Source organism: Epinephelus lanceolatus, chromosome 3 (assembly GCF_041903045.1).
Source record: "Epinephelus lanceolatus isolate andai-2023 chromosome 3, ASM4190304v1, whole genome shotgun sequence".
NCBI classification, from domain to species: Eukaryota; Metazoa; Chordata; class Actinopteri; order Perciformes; family Serranidae; genus Epinephelus; species Epinephelus lanceolatus.
The window spans coordinates 6,016,121-6,034,148 of NC_135736.1; the positions used below are offsets into that span (position 1 = coordinate 6,016,121).

The following is an 18,028-nucleotide window of genomic DNA, read 5'->3' on the forward strand; positions in this document are numbered from 1 at the left end:
GCCGAGGTCCCTCCCTTGTAACTTTTGATGAACAGTAGCGACTTTGGCTACATGACAATCTTGGGCACACATGCCTCCATTAGCAGGCAGTAGTTTATCTAATGGCACGCTAGCAATAAGCATGCATGAGAGTTTGGTTTTTTTAATGTTTAAGTGCAGGGTTTCCCACACATTCGTTTATTTGTGCTGACCGGTCATGATAACAATATCTGCTGCAATGTATTGATTTTCTATTTTGGAGTTAGACCGTTCATTAGGAGCGCTGTTGAAATATATAATGTCTACCATTCACTCATGAAGAACTTCACACTACATTTACTGACATGCAGAAACCTTTGAATTTAGAGGGGACACAAAGTAATACAAAGGAATGGACACAAACATACACATGTAAAGTTTGCAACTTTGGCATTGCACTTGATTAAAGTGTGGATGTAAACGACATACCACGTTTGGCAGTCATAGCAAGATACTGTGATTTGACCGTAAGGGAAGATCTCTGCTGCTTAAAACCAATGACTCAAACAACAAAAGTTGAGGACATAGCCAACGTTTTTATGGAGCATTTTGAGGAATGAGGGATTGATGTTAAACTGATATGGCACACTGATAGAGTGCCCCAGGAATGAGTCATAAAACCCTGAAATGAGTTAGCATTTTAGCACTCCCGGTTCCCCCGTCTCAAAGTCAATGGGGTTTTTGAATGGGTTCTTGGTTAGATGCCTGGTATAAAGCCTGCAGTTAACACAAGCTGAACAGACTTTTACATTTTGTTCTACGACATTAAATACATTAGTAAATACCCCACTTGTGAATTTTGAAGTTTTTAAGCGCCTTAAAAGAGTGGTTGCTAACAAATGGCTAAATGAAACTAACATCACACTGATCAAGACATTACAGCCTTGTTGTGGTAGGGTTGATAAATCATGTGACCGTAGTATCCCCAGACAGCACACATACATCTGGCCGACGTCGGCCCAATGTATCAAGTTTAGATCGTTAAGACGTAGCAGGGAGAGCGTTTGCTCATTGCCAAGACGTCGGCCTTTAATCAAAAATGACCATCACGCAACGTTCAAACGATCAATAAAAGTAGCTGCGCTCAGTGGGCGCTCCTTCATTAATATTCATATGCTTTGTTAACTGCGACCTTTATTCATTTAGGTCGGACCTTTCAAACTACAAATATTTAACCATTCAATGTGAGAAATCAATGCTAACATTCAAAAATTGCTGACTGTTACCCTATTTCGTGTGTAAGTGTGCACAATGAAGAGACAAAAGTCAATTTGACAAACTTTATTTTCAAATTTCCACAAACAATATCTGATGGCCAGTCCGCTTCTCCTGGCAGCCTGCAAGACACAGAAAAGACGATGAGCACATAACTTCAAGAAACAAATCCTAACTTCACCACTGTATTTTTTTTTTAGCATTTCAGCTGTCTTTTAGCCAGGTTGAAGGCTTTGGTTCCGTCACTCTGCTTAATTTAATGTTGAAACGGTTAAATAATGGGATCCGCTAACTCCGTTAACAGTTAACAGCAGCTCAACAATCAGTCCTTCATCTCGGAAAAACAGTGGCTTCAAAACTGCGTTATTACCTGTAACCACCGGGTCAGTTTGCTTTGCAGAGGAGGAGACCTCAACTGATAAATTGCCCATAAAATCACATTAACAACATACTGAAGGCATCCTTAAACTTCACTATTTCACCTCCGCACTCCTCTCACCCACACTTGAGCACCTGTCCAGGGCCCCGGAGGTCAGGCCGGGGGGCCGGGGGGCCGCGGGACCACGGGTGGCAGCTCCGGGCACTTCCACTTTAACCCAAAATGAGTGCTCACGATAACCAGATGAGCACATAACGTCAACTAGGGAAGATAAAATGAAAACACCACAGTTGTAGCATGTTAGCTAACATGAGCTAAACCGCTAAACTAGCTATCAGCTAATGAAAGATAACGTTAGCTGGTGGGGACATGTGCTATATACACCCAGTCGTGCCTCGCCACTCACCAGGAACCTCTTTTAACGGTCACAGAAGAAACAACATAGCTATTTTCTGCCAGTTTATTCCAGTTAGCTTACCTGAAACCAACTGCGATGAGATGTTGTGTCCTGCAAGCTCAGTTCCAAACAAACACCGCAGAGATGAAATGCCGCCTCTGTGGCGACTTCCATATGTGGGCAGACATTCTACGGCACTGGGCCGACCCAAAGCCGACGTTAACAGAGACGTTTGATGAGCTGGGACAAAAGAGTATTAAATTTAAAGATATCCCGCCCATGTGGCCAACGTTTGTCAGACGTTATAAATTCAGGGCCGATGTGTTGTCCTCAGGCCGACGTCGGCCAGATGTATGTGTGCTATCTGGGTCATTTGTTTATAACCTAATATTAGCTTTTAAATTCTGACGATTGCATTTGGGGTTCAAAAATCATAAAAGTGGTGTTCATTTGTGAGGATTTCATTTGTTCTTTCAAACGTTGTGATGGTCACTGCCCACATACCTAAATGTCTTTTATGTTGGCATACATATATTCACTCAGTGGTTCTAGAGGGCAAAGCCAAAAGTTTATGACAACAGCAAACATGGAGGAGGTTGTAATAATGTACCTTTAATGGACAGTGGTGGTCTGTGAGGCCATAAAATACTTTGCAACAAGTGTACAGAGAATTCTTCTCACTATGCTACCAACTTGCTCCATTCCACCATTTTTAAAATGTCTTTGTCATGTTCGATGTTCGCATCTCACTTGAACTACTCTACACAATCTTTGGTGTTACAGCTGTTTGGTCTGTATCCACAAACTTTCAGAAAATGTGCAATGTGACTGTAGCAGCAAAATCCCTGAGTGTATTGAATTGTACAAGGGTGCATTTAATCCTCATTAAATCAAAGAATTAATTATTTCTTCTTTCAAAACTAACAGTCTTACTTGAAAGAATTTCTTAATCCACCCAACAGAGACCGAAACTGTTGCTGGCTAAAAGCTGACTCAATGATCATAGTGACAAAGTGGTCACATTATCCAGGTTTGTGTCCCCCCAGCAGGGAATGGTGAACGCAGCAGGTGACCCTTTGTTACTGTTGTTATACTTGGGGTGTGTGTGTGTGTGTGTGTGTGTGTGCGTCCACGTACAGTACAGGCCAAAAGTTTGGACACACCTTCTCATTCAATGCGTTTTCTTTATTTTCATGACTATTTACATTGTAGATTCTCACTGAAGGCATCAAAACTATGAATGAACACATGTGGAGTTATGTACTTAACAAAAAAAGGTGAAATAACTGAAAACATGTTTTATATTCTAGTTTCTTCAAAATAGCCACCCTTTGCTCTGATTACTGCTTTGCACACTCTTGGCATTCTCTCCATGAGCTTCAAGAGGTAGTCACCTGAAATGGTTTTCCAACAGTCTTGAAGGAGTTCCCAGAGGTGTTTAGCACTTGCCTTTGCCTTCACTCTGCGGTCCAGCTCACCCCAAACCATCTCGATTGGGTTCAGGTCCGGTGACTGTGGAGGCCAGGTCATCTGCCGCAGCACTCCATCACTCTCCTTCTTGGTCAAATAGCCCTTACACAGCCTGGAGGTGTGTTTGGGGTCATTGTCCTGTTGAAAAATAAATGATCGTCCAACTAAACGCAAACCAGATGGGATGGCATGTCGCTGCAGGATGCTGTGGTAGCCATGCTGGTTCAGTGTGCCTTCAATTTTGAATAAATCCCCAACAGTGTCACCAGCAAAACACCCCCACACCATCACACCTCCTCCTCCATGCTTCACAGAGGGAACCAGGCATGTGGAATCCATCCGTTCACCTTTTCTGCGTCTCACAAAGACACGGCGGTTGGAACCAAAGATCTCAAATTTGGACTCATCAGACCAAAGCACAGATTTCCACTGGTCTAATGTCCATTCCTTGTGTTTCTTGGCCCAAACAAATCTCTTCTGCTTGTTGCCTCTCCTTAGCAGTGGTTTCCTAGCAGCTATTTGACCATGAAGGCCTGATTGGCGCAGTCTCCTCTTAACAGTTGTTCTAGAGATGGGTCTGCTGCTAGAACTCTGTGTGGCATTCATCTGGTCTCTGATCTGAGCTGCTGTTAACTTGCCATTTCTGAGGCTGGTGACTCGGATGAACTTATCCTCAGAAGCAGAGGTGACTCTTGGTCTTCCTTTCCTGGGTCGGTCCTCATGTGTGCCAGTTTCGTTGTAGCGCTTGATGGTTTTTGCGACTCCACTTGGGGACACATTTAAAGTTTTTGCAATTTTCCAGACTGACTGACCTTCATTTCTTAAAGTAATGATGGCCACTGGTTTTTCTTTAGTTAGCTGATTGGTTCTTGCCATAATATGAATTTTAACAGTTGTCCAATAGGGCTGTCGGCTGTGTATTAACCTGACTTCTGCACAACACAACTGATGGTCCCAACCCCATTGATAAAGCAAGAAATTCCACTAATTAACCCTGATAAGGCACACCTGTGAAGTGGAAACCATTTCAGGTGACTACCTCTTGAAGCTCATGGAGAGAATGCCAAGAGTGTGCAAAGCAGTAATCAGAGCAAAGGGTGGCTATTTTGAAGAAACTAGAATATAAAACATGTTTTCAGTTATTTCACCTTTTTTTGTTAAGTACATAACTCCACATGTGTTCATTCATAGTTTTGATGCCTTCAGTGAGAATCTACAATGTAAATAGTCATGAAAATAAAGAAAACGCATTGAATGAGAAGGTGTGTCCAAACTTTTGGCCTGTATTGTATAAGCCTAGCTCAAGCAGCTATGGGGCCCCAAGCATATTTTTTTCTTTATGGCACAATGTAAATAAGTACTCTCAAACCTGCTGTTCTGTTGCATTCTGTTTTTAGGTTTCCAACATTTCTCCAGCTGTAGCTTCTACCTGGATCTGCCTCTCAACTCAGAGTATTTTTACCCACTATTCAGAGCAGCAATCTGTGCAGGGACAGAAAACAGTCCAGCAGGTTAGATGGTTAGCCACTGCAGGTTTATTATTGTGTGCTACACTAATTCTGATCACCACAGGCTCTTTATGTGTAGAAGACTGAACAAACATGAGTATGATTCAACCAACGTTTCCAGGCAGGGAGGAGTTCATTCAATTAGTGTGTGTGTATGTGTGTGTGTGTGTGATTTTTTTATTTGGTTTATCTGACATAGTGGCTTCACTTTAATTGGTACGAGAGTTTTTATCTCCTATAATGCATGCACACGCACACACACATACACACACACATCTAAATGGCCTACCCAGCATCAGATGACTGTGTAGAGCAGTTTGATCAAGAGAGACCAGGTTTATGAATTCAAGCAGCTTCACCGAATCAAAGCGTTGATCAAATGCTGGTGTGTGTTACCTCTGTTTGATGCTGTTGGGAAGAAGATGGCACAAATTGGCCAAAAATAATCAAACTAGGCCTCATTTTTTCTTTTTACGTTTTGACAGTTAATAGTAGCAGACTGCCACCTGTATCTGGAGATTTGATTTGGTCGATTAAACACAATCCAAGGGGTAACACATTAAAGTAAGAACAATTATTTCTAACCTGTTCCCAAGATGGCAAAAGACAGACAAAAATCATGTAATGTATTAGGCATTGATTTCTCCTTACTCCCTAAATACTTGTCCCTCTTTGTTTTTGTTAGCTAGATACTGTATTGAATAACAAGCTTTTTCTCAGTTTGCTAGTACACAAAAAGGGCATTTGGCTACTCTTTATACTCACTGTAAGGCACTATAAATAAGAGAGCAACGCTTTTCGACTTCTTCAGTGACATATTGCAGGTTAACTGCATCTCTAAACTGCTGCCGTCTGGAAAAAAAGTTTAGTATTTTGTTAATGCTGATGTTGAATATGATTGAAAACCTTTGCAAAACCTGCAAACTGCAACACCAGGTTGACATTGGCATTCTCCAAGGATAGGCTACAAAATACTATACAGTATGACAGGAAACCATCAAAGGACAGCTGTTATGCAGGTTATAGTTTGTTAATGCAGAGCTATTAAGCTGTCAAACAAGTTGCTTCACTGATTTTAATGGATACCTAATGCAGGCTAAATGTGCCCTGAAAGCTGTGTCATTTCAGTAGAACTGAAATAAATATTGGATTGTGAAATGTGATTAGACCTTAACCTCTGGACAGAAATGAGAAACTGGGATGTGACATCTGCATTAATGATCAGAATCCTGGATAATGCTACAATTATATAAGGAAGTTAATCTGACCATTCCTGTGTTGCTTATGTTTCATATAATATCCCAAACATTGTTAAAATCAGGATGAGACATAAGAGGGACTAGTGTACATGTAAAGGTACTAAGTGTCAGTCTATATAATGACAAGAGACAATTTTTCACAAAAAAACAAAACAAAACAAAAACAGACACAACCAAGGACAATAGGCAGGAACATCATAAGTGAAGGTGAAATGCTCAACATCTTGTAAAAAAAGTAAATGAAAAGGAGCAAGGTTACAGCATAGTATCACAGATAATGGGTCCTTTATGTCCGTGATCATCCTTTTGGTCCTTATGATCCTTGACTTTGATACCCGGAAAGCCAGGGTATGTTTATTATTATTATGTTTTTTAGTCCATTCTGTATGTCTTAATACCAAGGGGAATAAAACAAATAAAACATGTAAATTAAAGATCATTTCAGATTCAAATAAGATTTCCATTTTTTCAGTATTTTTCACAGTATTTTGCACATTTTTAGTACTATGTCTCAGAGAAAAAGTCAGTTTTCCCATAAAATAAATTTCTTTAACTATTTCTGTCCATTCTGAGGTTGTTGGAGAGTCTTAACTCAGCCTTTTCCTGGTTATTGCTTTTTTTACAACCTACCAGTAGTATTTTTAATAAATATCTGTCCTGCTTTATTAGCCCAGTTGGCACATTTCCAAAATACATTATACTGAAGTTAAAATCCAGCTCTAAACTCATTATTGATCTGATCTCTGTAACCACATCTACATAGTAAGAAGAAATTTTAGTACACTCCCAGAGAATTCAACTAAAACATACTTACACAGCAATAAAGAGATTTATCCCCTCACAGTGGATGTCTGGCCTGTAGGGCGGTAAAATGTCCAGAAACAGCAGTAGCTGCCTTATCTTACTATGACGAAAACTCTGTCTGTCTGTGTCTGTGGGTGTGGCTATTCCACGTTTTTCTCCTCACTGACTCGTTCAGTCCATGTGAAATTAGGCACAGTGGTAGAGGGTCATGGGAAGATGCGAATGAAGCAATATTACATCCATTGGCCAAAGGGGGGCGCTATAGCAGCTGATTGAAATTGCAAACTTATCTCATGCCCCGTATGTCGTAGAGACATGAAGCTTTTTGCGCAGAGATGCCTCTCCTCATGAGGAACTAATTTGCCTCAAGAACCCATCACTTCTGGTTATATAGATTTTCCGCCATTTTTAATTTTTTGAAAAACACTTAAAATTGATCTCTTCCTAGGAAGTTTGACAGGTCTGCATGAAACTCGGTGAACATAATGTAGGGACCAATATCTAAAGTTCCCTCTTGGCAAAAGTTGGAAAACTTACTAAAACTGAGCTTCTATAAGGCAATGAATATTGTGGAGAGCGTGGCTCATCACATAAAGGTGTATAACATCTCAAGGGTTTCACCGATCACCACGCAACTCTGTAGGCATATGACCACACATAATCTGAGGGGACCCCTTCAATATTGACCTGATCAAACAAAATGGGGGCGCTAGAGAGCTAATTTCTTATCTAGGCCTAACCGCCATATCGATTTTTACTAAACTTGGTAGATATGTAGAACAGGAATTTAACAGAATTCAACTCCAATTGGCAACTGGGTGGTGCTATAAGTCAATACAACATATAAACACTTTAACTATCTGCTTTTCAACGTGCTACCTCAGCTACTAATGTACAGTTTTAACCCACTAACTATCCCACTATTGGCAATGGTACTACTGTACTTTCAATAAAGCAATCGTGCTATCAAATTCACAAAAACTCTGTCTGAATACATTGCTCTTCTTAATGGGTTCAGTTGAACCATCATCTGGAGAGAGTTACCCAAAGCACACTTTTATAATAAATAGTGCATCTTTGTTGTTTGTGGAGCCACAGAGGAGATCACAAAAAGAGTTTTCAGATGTTGGGATCCAAAAACAGGCGCTGTAAAATCCTAATGATGTTGAAAAGGCAGTGCTGCCTCAGTAACATTTGTACAAACAACCGCCTGTGTCTCACAGTGATTTACATTGTTTGTCTGATTTGGCAGCAAACAGAAGAGCTGGATTTGTTCTGTGTAAAGTCAGCATCAAGGCACTTAATTTTAATTTCAAACTTCAGAAGAACATGTTCAGTATGTAAGTGCATCAATGCTCACCTGTGATCGCAGCTAAGAACAGTTTGAGACAACTTATTAAATGTGGAATCTCTCCCTTTCTTTTTCTTGCTTTTTTTCCTCTGTCCCTCTCTTTCTCTCACTCCCTCCATCATCATCCTCCTCCCTCTCCTCTTCCACAGGCTGACTGCCGCTCAAGGGAATACCTTCGCACACACTTCCCAGCTGCAGATACATGAAACAAAGAATGGGGTAAGCGACAAAATGCACCACACACGTGTGGGTTCTCACACTCTGAAGTACACAGTCACACGTACACACAAAAATAGGCTATGTGTGGTACCTTGGCATATGGTGAGAGAGGAGTGATTTACACAGGCTTAAAATAGGCTTAAATGCCACAGCCAGTGACTCATCAAGGAGTTTCCCCAAATCCTAAAGTAAAGCCACGTTTGTTGGTAGAAAGCCCAATCATTCTCATCTAATTTGCTGTTTAAATTAAGCAAATTTATTATAGATGAGGATAAACACTCTGGTATTTTCAGAAAACTGAGTTGTTTCAGAATTTGACAGAAAATAATTTGTCTCAAAATTTCTTCTGTCTGCCTTATTAGCTGGAGCACAGCAGGGGCAGAGGAAAGATATAGCAAGGGAATAGTTTCAGTCAAAGCTGTAAAATTAAACTCATACATTACAAACACGATGTAGCCTACATAGCACCAGTCCTAATCCTTTTTATGCTTCTGTGCCAGCGATAGTCGTAGCTGGAGGCATTATGTTTTCAGGTTGTCCGTCCCATTCTTTTTAATGCAATATCTCAGGAATGCCTTGAGGGATAATTACTTAAAATTGACACTAATGTTCATTTGGACTAGTATGAACTGTTGCTGGTGAAAGCTCAAGGTCTCTGTGACCTTGCATTCTTGAGAACATGGTATCTCAAGAACACCTTGGGGGAATGTCTTAAAATTTGGCACAAACTTTGAGTAAAGGATAAACTGATTAGAATTTGATGGCCAAAGGTCAAGGTCACTGTGACCTCACAAAAAAGGTTTTTGGCCATAACTCAAGAATTCTTATGCTAACAAGGAGAAAATTAAAGTAAAGAAAGTGATGACATTTAAATTCAAAAGGTCAGAAGTTAACTGCACAAAAACACTTTTCTGGCCATTCCTCATCCTCATAACTCAGGATTAGAGGGAGACGCATTTGGTCAGATACTGAATTAGTGACACTAATCTTGGTTGCCCACCTTGAAACTGTGCTGATTGTATAGATCTTCTGTGCTGCTGAGGGTAAGATGTGTGTGAAGCATCTATGTCTTCACAGACACTGATGTAAACTGTGCATCTTGACTAGTGCACTGAAGTATGCAACCACGAGGTGGTAATTCTAGTTAGTATTATCCCTTATCGGTAGAGAGGTCAGAGGTCAGTAACAGAGCTGCAGTCCTGCAGCTAGTTGGGATTCAGTTTGTTCCTCAAGACACGAGCTTGAACTCAGGCTTCCTGTTTCAGTGATGGTACACACCTCCATCCTGCTGCAGCAGAGGAGGAAGTTTAAGAGTTTAAGAGGCTTTGACAAGTTCTCTGCATTTTCAGAGGGGTGTGGACAGGGCAGAGGTGAGCTCAGGACGCCTGAGGTTAAGCAGAAACACACAGGCAGAAAGAGAGATGGAATGATGAGGAGAGAAAAACCCTTTGATCCTGTAATTCTCATCTAAAATAACAGGCAGCACTGCTCAGTTCGACCCTCCCTTCCTCATTACCAATCAAAGCTGCACACCATTTGCACACTGAGATGCTTGGAAAACTCAATCATCCTTCACTCTCACCCTCCACAGCCAAGTATTTTCAAACGTGCACAGAATTGAACATTCAGGACAGGAAGTGCTGCAGCTCACACTCAGGTTTGTTCACAGTTGCTCACATGCAGGCTCACCAGGGTGTGTGTGCACTCCCACATCCCTCAGCGACCCCACTGGGAAACATAATGGGATGTCCATGTTCATCCTCTCAGAAGCTCCCTGACGTGGTGAATCCTCTGTGCACGCTCCGCTCTTTGATCAGCCTCTCTACAAAGAGACTGAGACAGGGAGGGAGGCTTTGTGCTGAGTAGGCAGGGCTGTAGCAGGTTCCTCAAGGCCTTAACTCAGCTTTACCCTCTCATTCACTCAACAGGCTGCAGGCACATGCAATCAGACACACTGTACCTTTGCAGCTAGAGCAGGTGAGCCATACACCTCAGGCCTATGATCTCTTAATTTGTGTTATAGCAGGGCTAAAATTTCTGTGCAATATCTGTGCATCACTGTAACCAAGACACAGACATAAGACATTTCAGTGAAATTCAGTGGAAAGAAAGGCCATGGGCCAAAACCCCTGAACTCTGAAGAGGAGGAGCAAAATTGTCCTTTGCCTCGATTATTTTAAGACAGGAGCTCAAACTCGATTTATGTGACGGTCATGTGGGTCAGGTTGTTCTCTTTTTGTTGTCTACCTGTTTTCAAACTGTACAAATGTGCTCCAAGTCAACATTTATTTTAGGTTTAGAGGAAACAATTTGGTGTCGGTATCAGTTGTCAACCAGCTTTGTATAATAACAGTGTGGGCAGTATGTGTTAATGAACTGTGATAAACTTCCCTCCATCTTGCCTGCGCCCAGATCTACCTGCTCATCTCTCAGCTTGAATCCAGCAGATTTTTGCTGTTTCTAGAGCTGGTGCTCAAACTGCAGATTGTATTCCCGCATTTTCATATGCCCACCACCACAGACACAAAATGAGGGACCAAACAGTAAAACTAGGCAGTCCTGATCAAATACAAACCAAGATTATTTCACTGCATTGCATATTTCTCACCTAAAATGTCGTAACGTAGTGAGTGCTCTTTTTGGCTGTAATACAAGAATTTGTGAACAGGAACTAGGCACTATACTGTTTCCTGTATTGTATTAACGGAGTCTGAAAACACTGAGATCTCAGAACAGTAAAGCTGGGCAGTGCTGATCAAATCCTCCTCTCTTTCCTCCATCCAAAACAGGCATTTTGTCTGCGGCTGACTAGTTAGCTGGCTAGCTAGCTTGCTAATTCCTCCATGCTTTGCCATGCTAACCTTACAGTGGTTACAGAACATGAGCCCGACAAAGTTGTTACTAATGTGCGTTCCTCTGCTGGTATGGCTGAAGCATCAAGTATTTACTCATGTAGCAGCTGGCTAGTTATCTAGTTAACTTAAATCCACCATGCTATTATGCTGTACTGGATACAGAAAATTAGGAAAATAGTAATATGGGACTGTCAGTGCGAAACAACAACACTTTACACTCACTCGCTCCGTCACTCAGTATGTTTACTTGACATCAGAGAAAATTGATTTATTATGTTAGTCTGACTAAAACCAGACTTTTAAAATACATGTAAACATGTTAGTCCAACTGAAATCCTGCTAAATCGAATTTCTCAAAGTCGGACTAACATGCCTAGATAATGCGATTGGGAGTCGAATTCCTCCCGCATGGATACAGTCAGTCGGACCCAAACTGGCCTAGGTGCTCTATGCATGCTCCACAGTTTCCATTTCGGGCTTTGACTTGGAAGTCAAATAGCATTAAATTTGTGACAGAAGAGGCAACAACATGGCGAAATCTACCGGTTTAGTTTGCTTGCTAACTTGTTTGTCGATTGTTTGGTCTGTGACGTAATAGGTTAACTGGAAAAAGATCCAATAACAAGTTGAAAGTGGGCATATCATCACCTATCGTAGCGGAATGGGACATACTTCGGTCAGTAAATCGATCCCCCTCCCGTGCTTGTATACTGGGACATGGACAGTAGTGCAATGAAATGGCCTATCGAGCTATAACTGTAACTCAACTTAACTGTGCGCGTACACATACTGACTCACTCTCAGACATTTGTGTCTACAGGGCAGGCCTTGCATGCTGCAGTCCAGCCAGAAAAGTATTTGTTGTATGTTTTGAGGAAGATGGCTGGTGTACATAAAGTACTGACCATACTGTACTACTAAAGACTGTAAGACCTGAGAACTTGCTATAGGAAATTCATGGATTTTCAAAAATGTTTAAATGTATTACCAATAATTTAGTCTCTCACCTTGGATCTTCCTCTATGTTTGCAACCAGGCAATGTTGCATTCACTTGTCTTTGGACACACTTTCTTACTAAATCAGTCTTCACTGTAGCACCGAACCCTACAGTAACGTGCTCAACTTGTTCCAGTGTTCACCTGCAGATAGTCTCGTGGAGCGAGCAGCTTGACAGCGGACTCTGAGTTGTGTCCCTGGGTGGCAGAGGAAGAGAAATAGAGTTTCTGTCTCTGTCAAAGAGAGAGGAGAGAGACATGAAAGACAGAGCAGCAGGAGAGGAGATGAAGAGGTCCGACCAGAAGAGGGAAACAACAGGGGTGCGGAGGGAGGGAGGGGAAGAGCACGAGTGTGAAAGAATCAATGCCTGTGTAAGAGAGGGAAAGAGAGGAGTTGAGGCAAGAGGATAAAAACTTCGTAGTGTTTCGAGTCACTGAGTAATACGCTGGTTGTTTCTGGATTTAACTTCCTATGCTGCTATCGATTGCTTTTATTGCTCAACGGCCATATGATTTCACTGATACTGAAACTACTGAAAGCAATACTTCAACTGGTCACATTTCTTCTATATGGTTTGTTTCCACCTTTTCACTTCTGCCCACTTTCTGCTGTCTCCATTATATGACTTGTCCATTCAGACTGTCACGACCTGGCTCTAAAGCCATGACAAAAAGAGGGAGACTCAGTCTGATGGCATGTATGAATAAATGAATAAAAGGATTCATAAGTAATAAATAATTTATTTACCTAAAAAGAATAACTTTGAACCCAGGAAACCCAAAAGCAAGCTAAGGTAACGATGTGTTTATCAGTAGAATCAGTGGTGAAGGTATGATTCTGCATGAGTGCTGCGTATAATGTGGGGTGTATGAAAAGTAACAAACAATGCATTGAGGAAAGAGAGCATCTCAGCCAGAGTGACAGGGTTTTTATAGCCTTAGAACATTGGGCCCAGGTGCTCCGAACAAGGTCAGTCACTCCGCCCACCAGGTAGCCTACCTGCTGCATTAAAGAAACAAAGCATATAATAATTAAATAGGCCAGGGGACCATAACAAAACACAGCACAAAGTTTTACAAAATCCATCATATTTACAGGCCATCATGCATGTCTTTGAAATTTCACTCACTACGCTTCACCTTTGACCTCCAATCCCAATCTGTGTCTGAATTGGTACTATGAAATTACTGAGCCACATTCTCATGTTGGTACTTCAGTGTTGTACTGTTTCATGTTTCATGTATTGTATGTACTTATGTACTGTCACTTTTATGGGACTTACTGTGACTCTGAAAGCCTGTAACTTAAGGATAATTACAATGAACTGTGTCTTGTAAGGTGTCCTTGTGTGCTCTGAAAGGTGCCTATAAATGAAACGCATTATTATTAGTAGTAGTACTAGTAGTATAATTATTATAAATAAATAAATAAATAAATAAGGGAGGAAACCAACGATCTTCAGTTCTTATCTGACATGTTTCAGACTGAACACACTGTGAGGAAAAGCACAGAAAATCCCTTCTTTTTTGGGCGACAGGGTGATGCAGTGGAGCTGTTCTCTTTGTGACTACATGAGTTTTCTCCAGTTTTCTTCATCACAGTCTGGAAACATGCAGGTTAGGTTGCCCATAGGTGTGAATGGTTGTCTTTTTGTGATTGACTGGTGACCTGTCCAGGGTGTACTCCACCTCTTGCCCAATGTCAGCTGGGATCAGCTCCAGCCCATAGGTGCCATCTTGGGTTTTAACATCTGATGACATCATGTCATGAAGAGTTTGGGCTGATTTTGTTAGGTGATGCTGTAATAGCTTGCAGTTGCTGGGTAAGGTAAATATCAATTATTGTGTTCTCTGGTGCACCTTAGTATTATATACTGAAGTCCTTTCCTTCACACTGGTGACAATCTTTACAGTCATCTGAAGGTCGCAGTTACTTGTTCTGCTGTCTCAGTGGAGTGATATAGCACACTGTCTAACTGCAAGTATGTACAACAGATCCACTGCTTACATTTTACACAACCAGCATCAGACAGTTGTAAAATAACCACAGACATCCCACCTACACACCCCCCAATCAATGGGATGCTTCAAAAACAGTTCACACAGCTCCTCCAGAAATTGTAAATGGACTTGCATTTGAATAGCGCTTTCCTAGTCATTTGATCACTCAAAGCGCTTTCACACCACTTGTGACATTCACCCATTCACACACACACATCCATACACTGGTGGCTGAGGCTATCACACAACCTGCTACTCAGTTTTTGTACATACAAACCCAGTCACACACTGATGGACTAGCCATTGGGAGCTATTTGGGGTTCAGTATGTTGTCCTGGGGATGCTTCGACATGCAGACTGGAGGAGCTAGGGGTTGAACTACTGACCTACTGATTAGTGGATGACCCACTTTACCTCCTATCTACCTATCTGTTCTTGTCAGTCTTTCACTCTGTAAATCCTAAACACAGGTTAAGCGGGGTAATGGCTGCTCATTGTCTTTTTTTTTAAATGAGACTGGCCAAAATGTCGCCTGGAGCAAGTAGGTGTGAGGATGTCATAACATGATAGAGATTGTTTCGGGCTCCAAACTAAAGTTTAAAAATGATTTCTATCCCAAGTCCCAGTCAACAATGAGTTTCCTTTGAGGAAATCTCCCTGCAGGGTTCCCAAACTGTCAGTGCATCTTGACTTGGAGAGCTCTGTGGTTGAACAGATTGAAAGTAGTGAAGGTAATGAGCCACAATAGTCACAGCTTTTAACGTAGTTACCTATAATGATACATTCCTTCTGCCATAAGCGCATAAAGGGAGCCTGGTCAAGAAATTACCAAAAGTGTCTTTGGCATGCTCCCAACACACTTACCAGGACTGACCTGACTGTGATCTGGCTGCGCTGCTTGGTCCACGATATTAGAGCCCATGGTGTCTTCTTGTGCACACGGAGAGTGGGGGGACAAAAAGTCTAGTTGTCCCCCTATTAAGGTGCCAGAGCTCCAGGCCTCTACAGCCCACTAAATGTGGCATTTGACAAATTAAATGTCAAAAAACATTTAGTTCATTTGATTGTAGGACTGAGACAGGAAGCACAGGGAGAGCGGCTGATTATATCAAACAAAAATCCGAGCTGCAACTGAACCATGAATGTTGCGATAACCACTTTACCACCAGAACAACCCCCAAAACAATAACTTCATTACGTGTGAGTCAGATTTTAATACCATTGCCACATGGTCCCGAACTATCAATAAGCCATCAGGCCATCACTCTTCTGTTTCAACTATGGAGATTGTTCCAATCAACTTCATGCTGTTATACAAACTTTACTGCCCTTTACAAAAACATTTGTAAAATGTCATGGAAAACGTTGTCGAGGCAGTTGGCCCAAGGTTGGAGCGATGGGCTCTGTTGGGAGCAGACGCTCTCATTAAAAAGTTATGGTGATACAAGGACACAGCTTGTTGCTGCAGGTACTGTTCAGCTCAGTATTAACTGGAGGACTGAGCTGCAGAGGCAGTGAATGTTTCACTGGCTGTGTACCTGACATTTTTTAAACACCATCACCCCATCTCACCTCCCTATGATTCAGATTAACCTATTAAAGCTGATTTATCAACCAGTTGGGCCACAGTGGTTGAAGGTGTGTGTGGATGTATACTACTATGTATACTACTTTGTATACTTTTACTCCAATACATTTCTCCTAAGCATTGTAGTTACCTACTACAAAATAGGTATGATCATGACAGCTATGCGTATCATACCGCTACGAAGGATGCCTCTCTGTGTCCGTGTCTGACGCCACAGTCCACTGACAATATGACCATATTTGTCTAAGTTTGGTAGTTACCTGCTTCCTCTAAATGTGATGCACTAGGTGCATATCATACCACTGTGAAAGTTGCCTCTGTGGGTTGCTGTCTGACACGGACATCACAGACAAAGCGGTGTGAGTGTGAATGGGCTGCTCTCTAAAGTTAGCTAACATTAGCTTCCGTTAGCCACCATAAGCAACTGGTCACACCAGACCATATAAGGCTATGGCAGCAACACCCCTGAGTGTGTTAAATTCAGCAAGGCTTCTCTGTGTTACTTCTAAATTCTTTTAATTTCTAAGAGAATCATGTTTTATTTCTCATTTGTGTGTGTGTGTGTGTGTGTGTGTGTGTGTGTGTGTGTGTGTGTGTGTGTGTTTGTGTGTGTTTGTGTGTGTCTAGTGTGTCCTATAGGACCGTAGCCTCTGGTTGTGTGTATCAGGCGCTCAGCCCAGACTGACCCAGACTGTGGAACAAACAGTTCTGATGCCAACTCTGCTTCTAAGGGACAGTAAATAAAACATGCTTAGGTGACTCAAGGGCTCAAAGCTTTAATGATATTTTTTTTCTCTCTGTCTGTCTCTAGCTCTCTGTCTCTCTGTTCTCCACACTTGTCCTTTCTCTCACACAGAAACACAATGAATCAAGGTTAAGAGAGTTGAAGGATAGGTTCACAATTTGTCAAAGTCTGTCCTAAAACAGCAGTCAGGTGCCTGTGTCGATGTTGAGGCAGATTTTGCTAGCTGTAGTCATTACCCCTGTTCATGGCCATTAAAACATCTCTAAAAGGCTATCAGTGTCAGTGATGGGGGACAAAATCCACTGTCTTTGTTCTGTGCAAAAATGTATTCCAAAGTTACGTCATTATTGCCAAATATATGAAAATAACACCCAAGTTGTAGAAACCAGAGTTATCTTTTAAAGCTGTTGTTGGTAGTTTCTGTTAAAAAAAAATGGTCATCTGTTGAAACTATCATAATATTCACACAGCACATGAGACATGACACACGAGACATAAGTAAAAAAATATCTTACTCCTTTGCCTGCTCCAATACTTTAGCGCTTCTAATGGCCTTATAAAACCAATTAGATTAGAGGAGTCTCTAATGCAGCTGTCAATCATGTCAATCACTGTTCATGAACTGTGGTCAAACTGTCAAACTAGGCAGTGCTGATCAAATATGAATCAAGATCTGTTACTGCATTGCCTATTTCTCGCCTCGAATGTTTTCAGAAACATATTTTAGTGTAACGGTTCCCAAACTGGTCCAGCCACGGAGTCCAGATTATTCCTTAGTCATTAGTTCAAGGTCCACGGTGTTTAATACATTCAGCATCATACAGCATTTGCTGTCTCTGTCAAGTAGCTGTCCATTCTGTATTCACTCTACAGCAGGAAACGGCACTTCAAAATAAAAACTCTGTGCTGGAAATTCACCTACTTTCTACAAACCTGATACATTTGTGAGCCACTTGCGGGCCATTAAGAATAGACCCGAATCACACTTTTGGACGGCAACCCACCAGTTGGGAACCACTGTTTTAGTGTACCATTTAGTTATGAAATGAGAGCAAAGCTTTCTTATTTTACAGCTAAACAGTACACTAAAATATGTTTCTGAAAACGATTGAGGTGAGAAATAGATAATGCAGTAACAGAATCTTGATTCATATTTGCTCAGCGTTGCTGAGTTTAACAGTTAACATAGCAAATGACATGATTGACTGCTGCGTTAAAGTTTA

At 41.4% G+C, this 18,028-nt stretch overlaps 1 protein-coding gene across 2 annotated transcripts in view; it reads left to right on the plus strand.

Annotated features, from left to right (window-relative positions):
- LOC117255021 (endonuclease V-like) overlaps positions 1-18,028 on the plus strand; it is a 120,285-nt gene that overhangs the window by 59,388 nt on the left and 42,869 nt on the right. For both annotated transcript variants that reach the window (XM_033623560.2, XM_078166733.1), the window contains exon 8: positions 8,551-8,620. In XM_033623560.2, coding sequence (XP_033479451.1) covers positions 8,551-8,607 — 57 coding nt within the window. In that variant the 3' untranslated portion in view covers positions 8,608-8,620. The remainder of the gene's footprint in view (positions 1-8,550; positions 8,621-18,028) is intronic.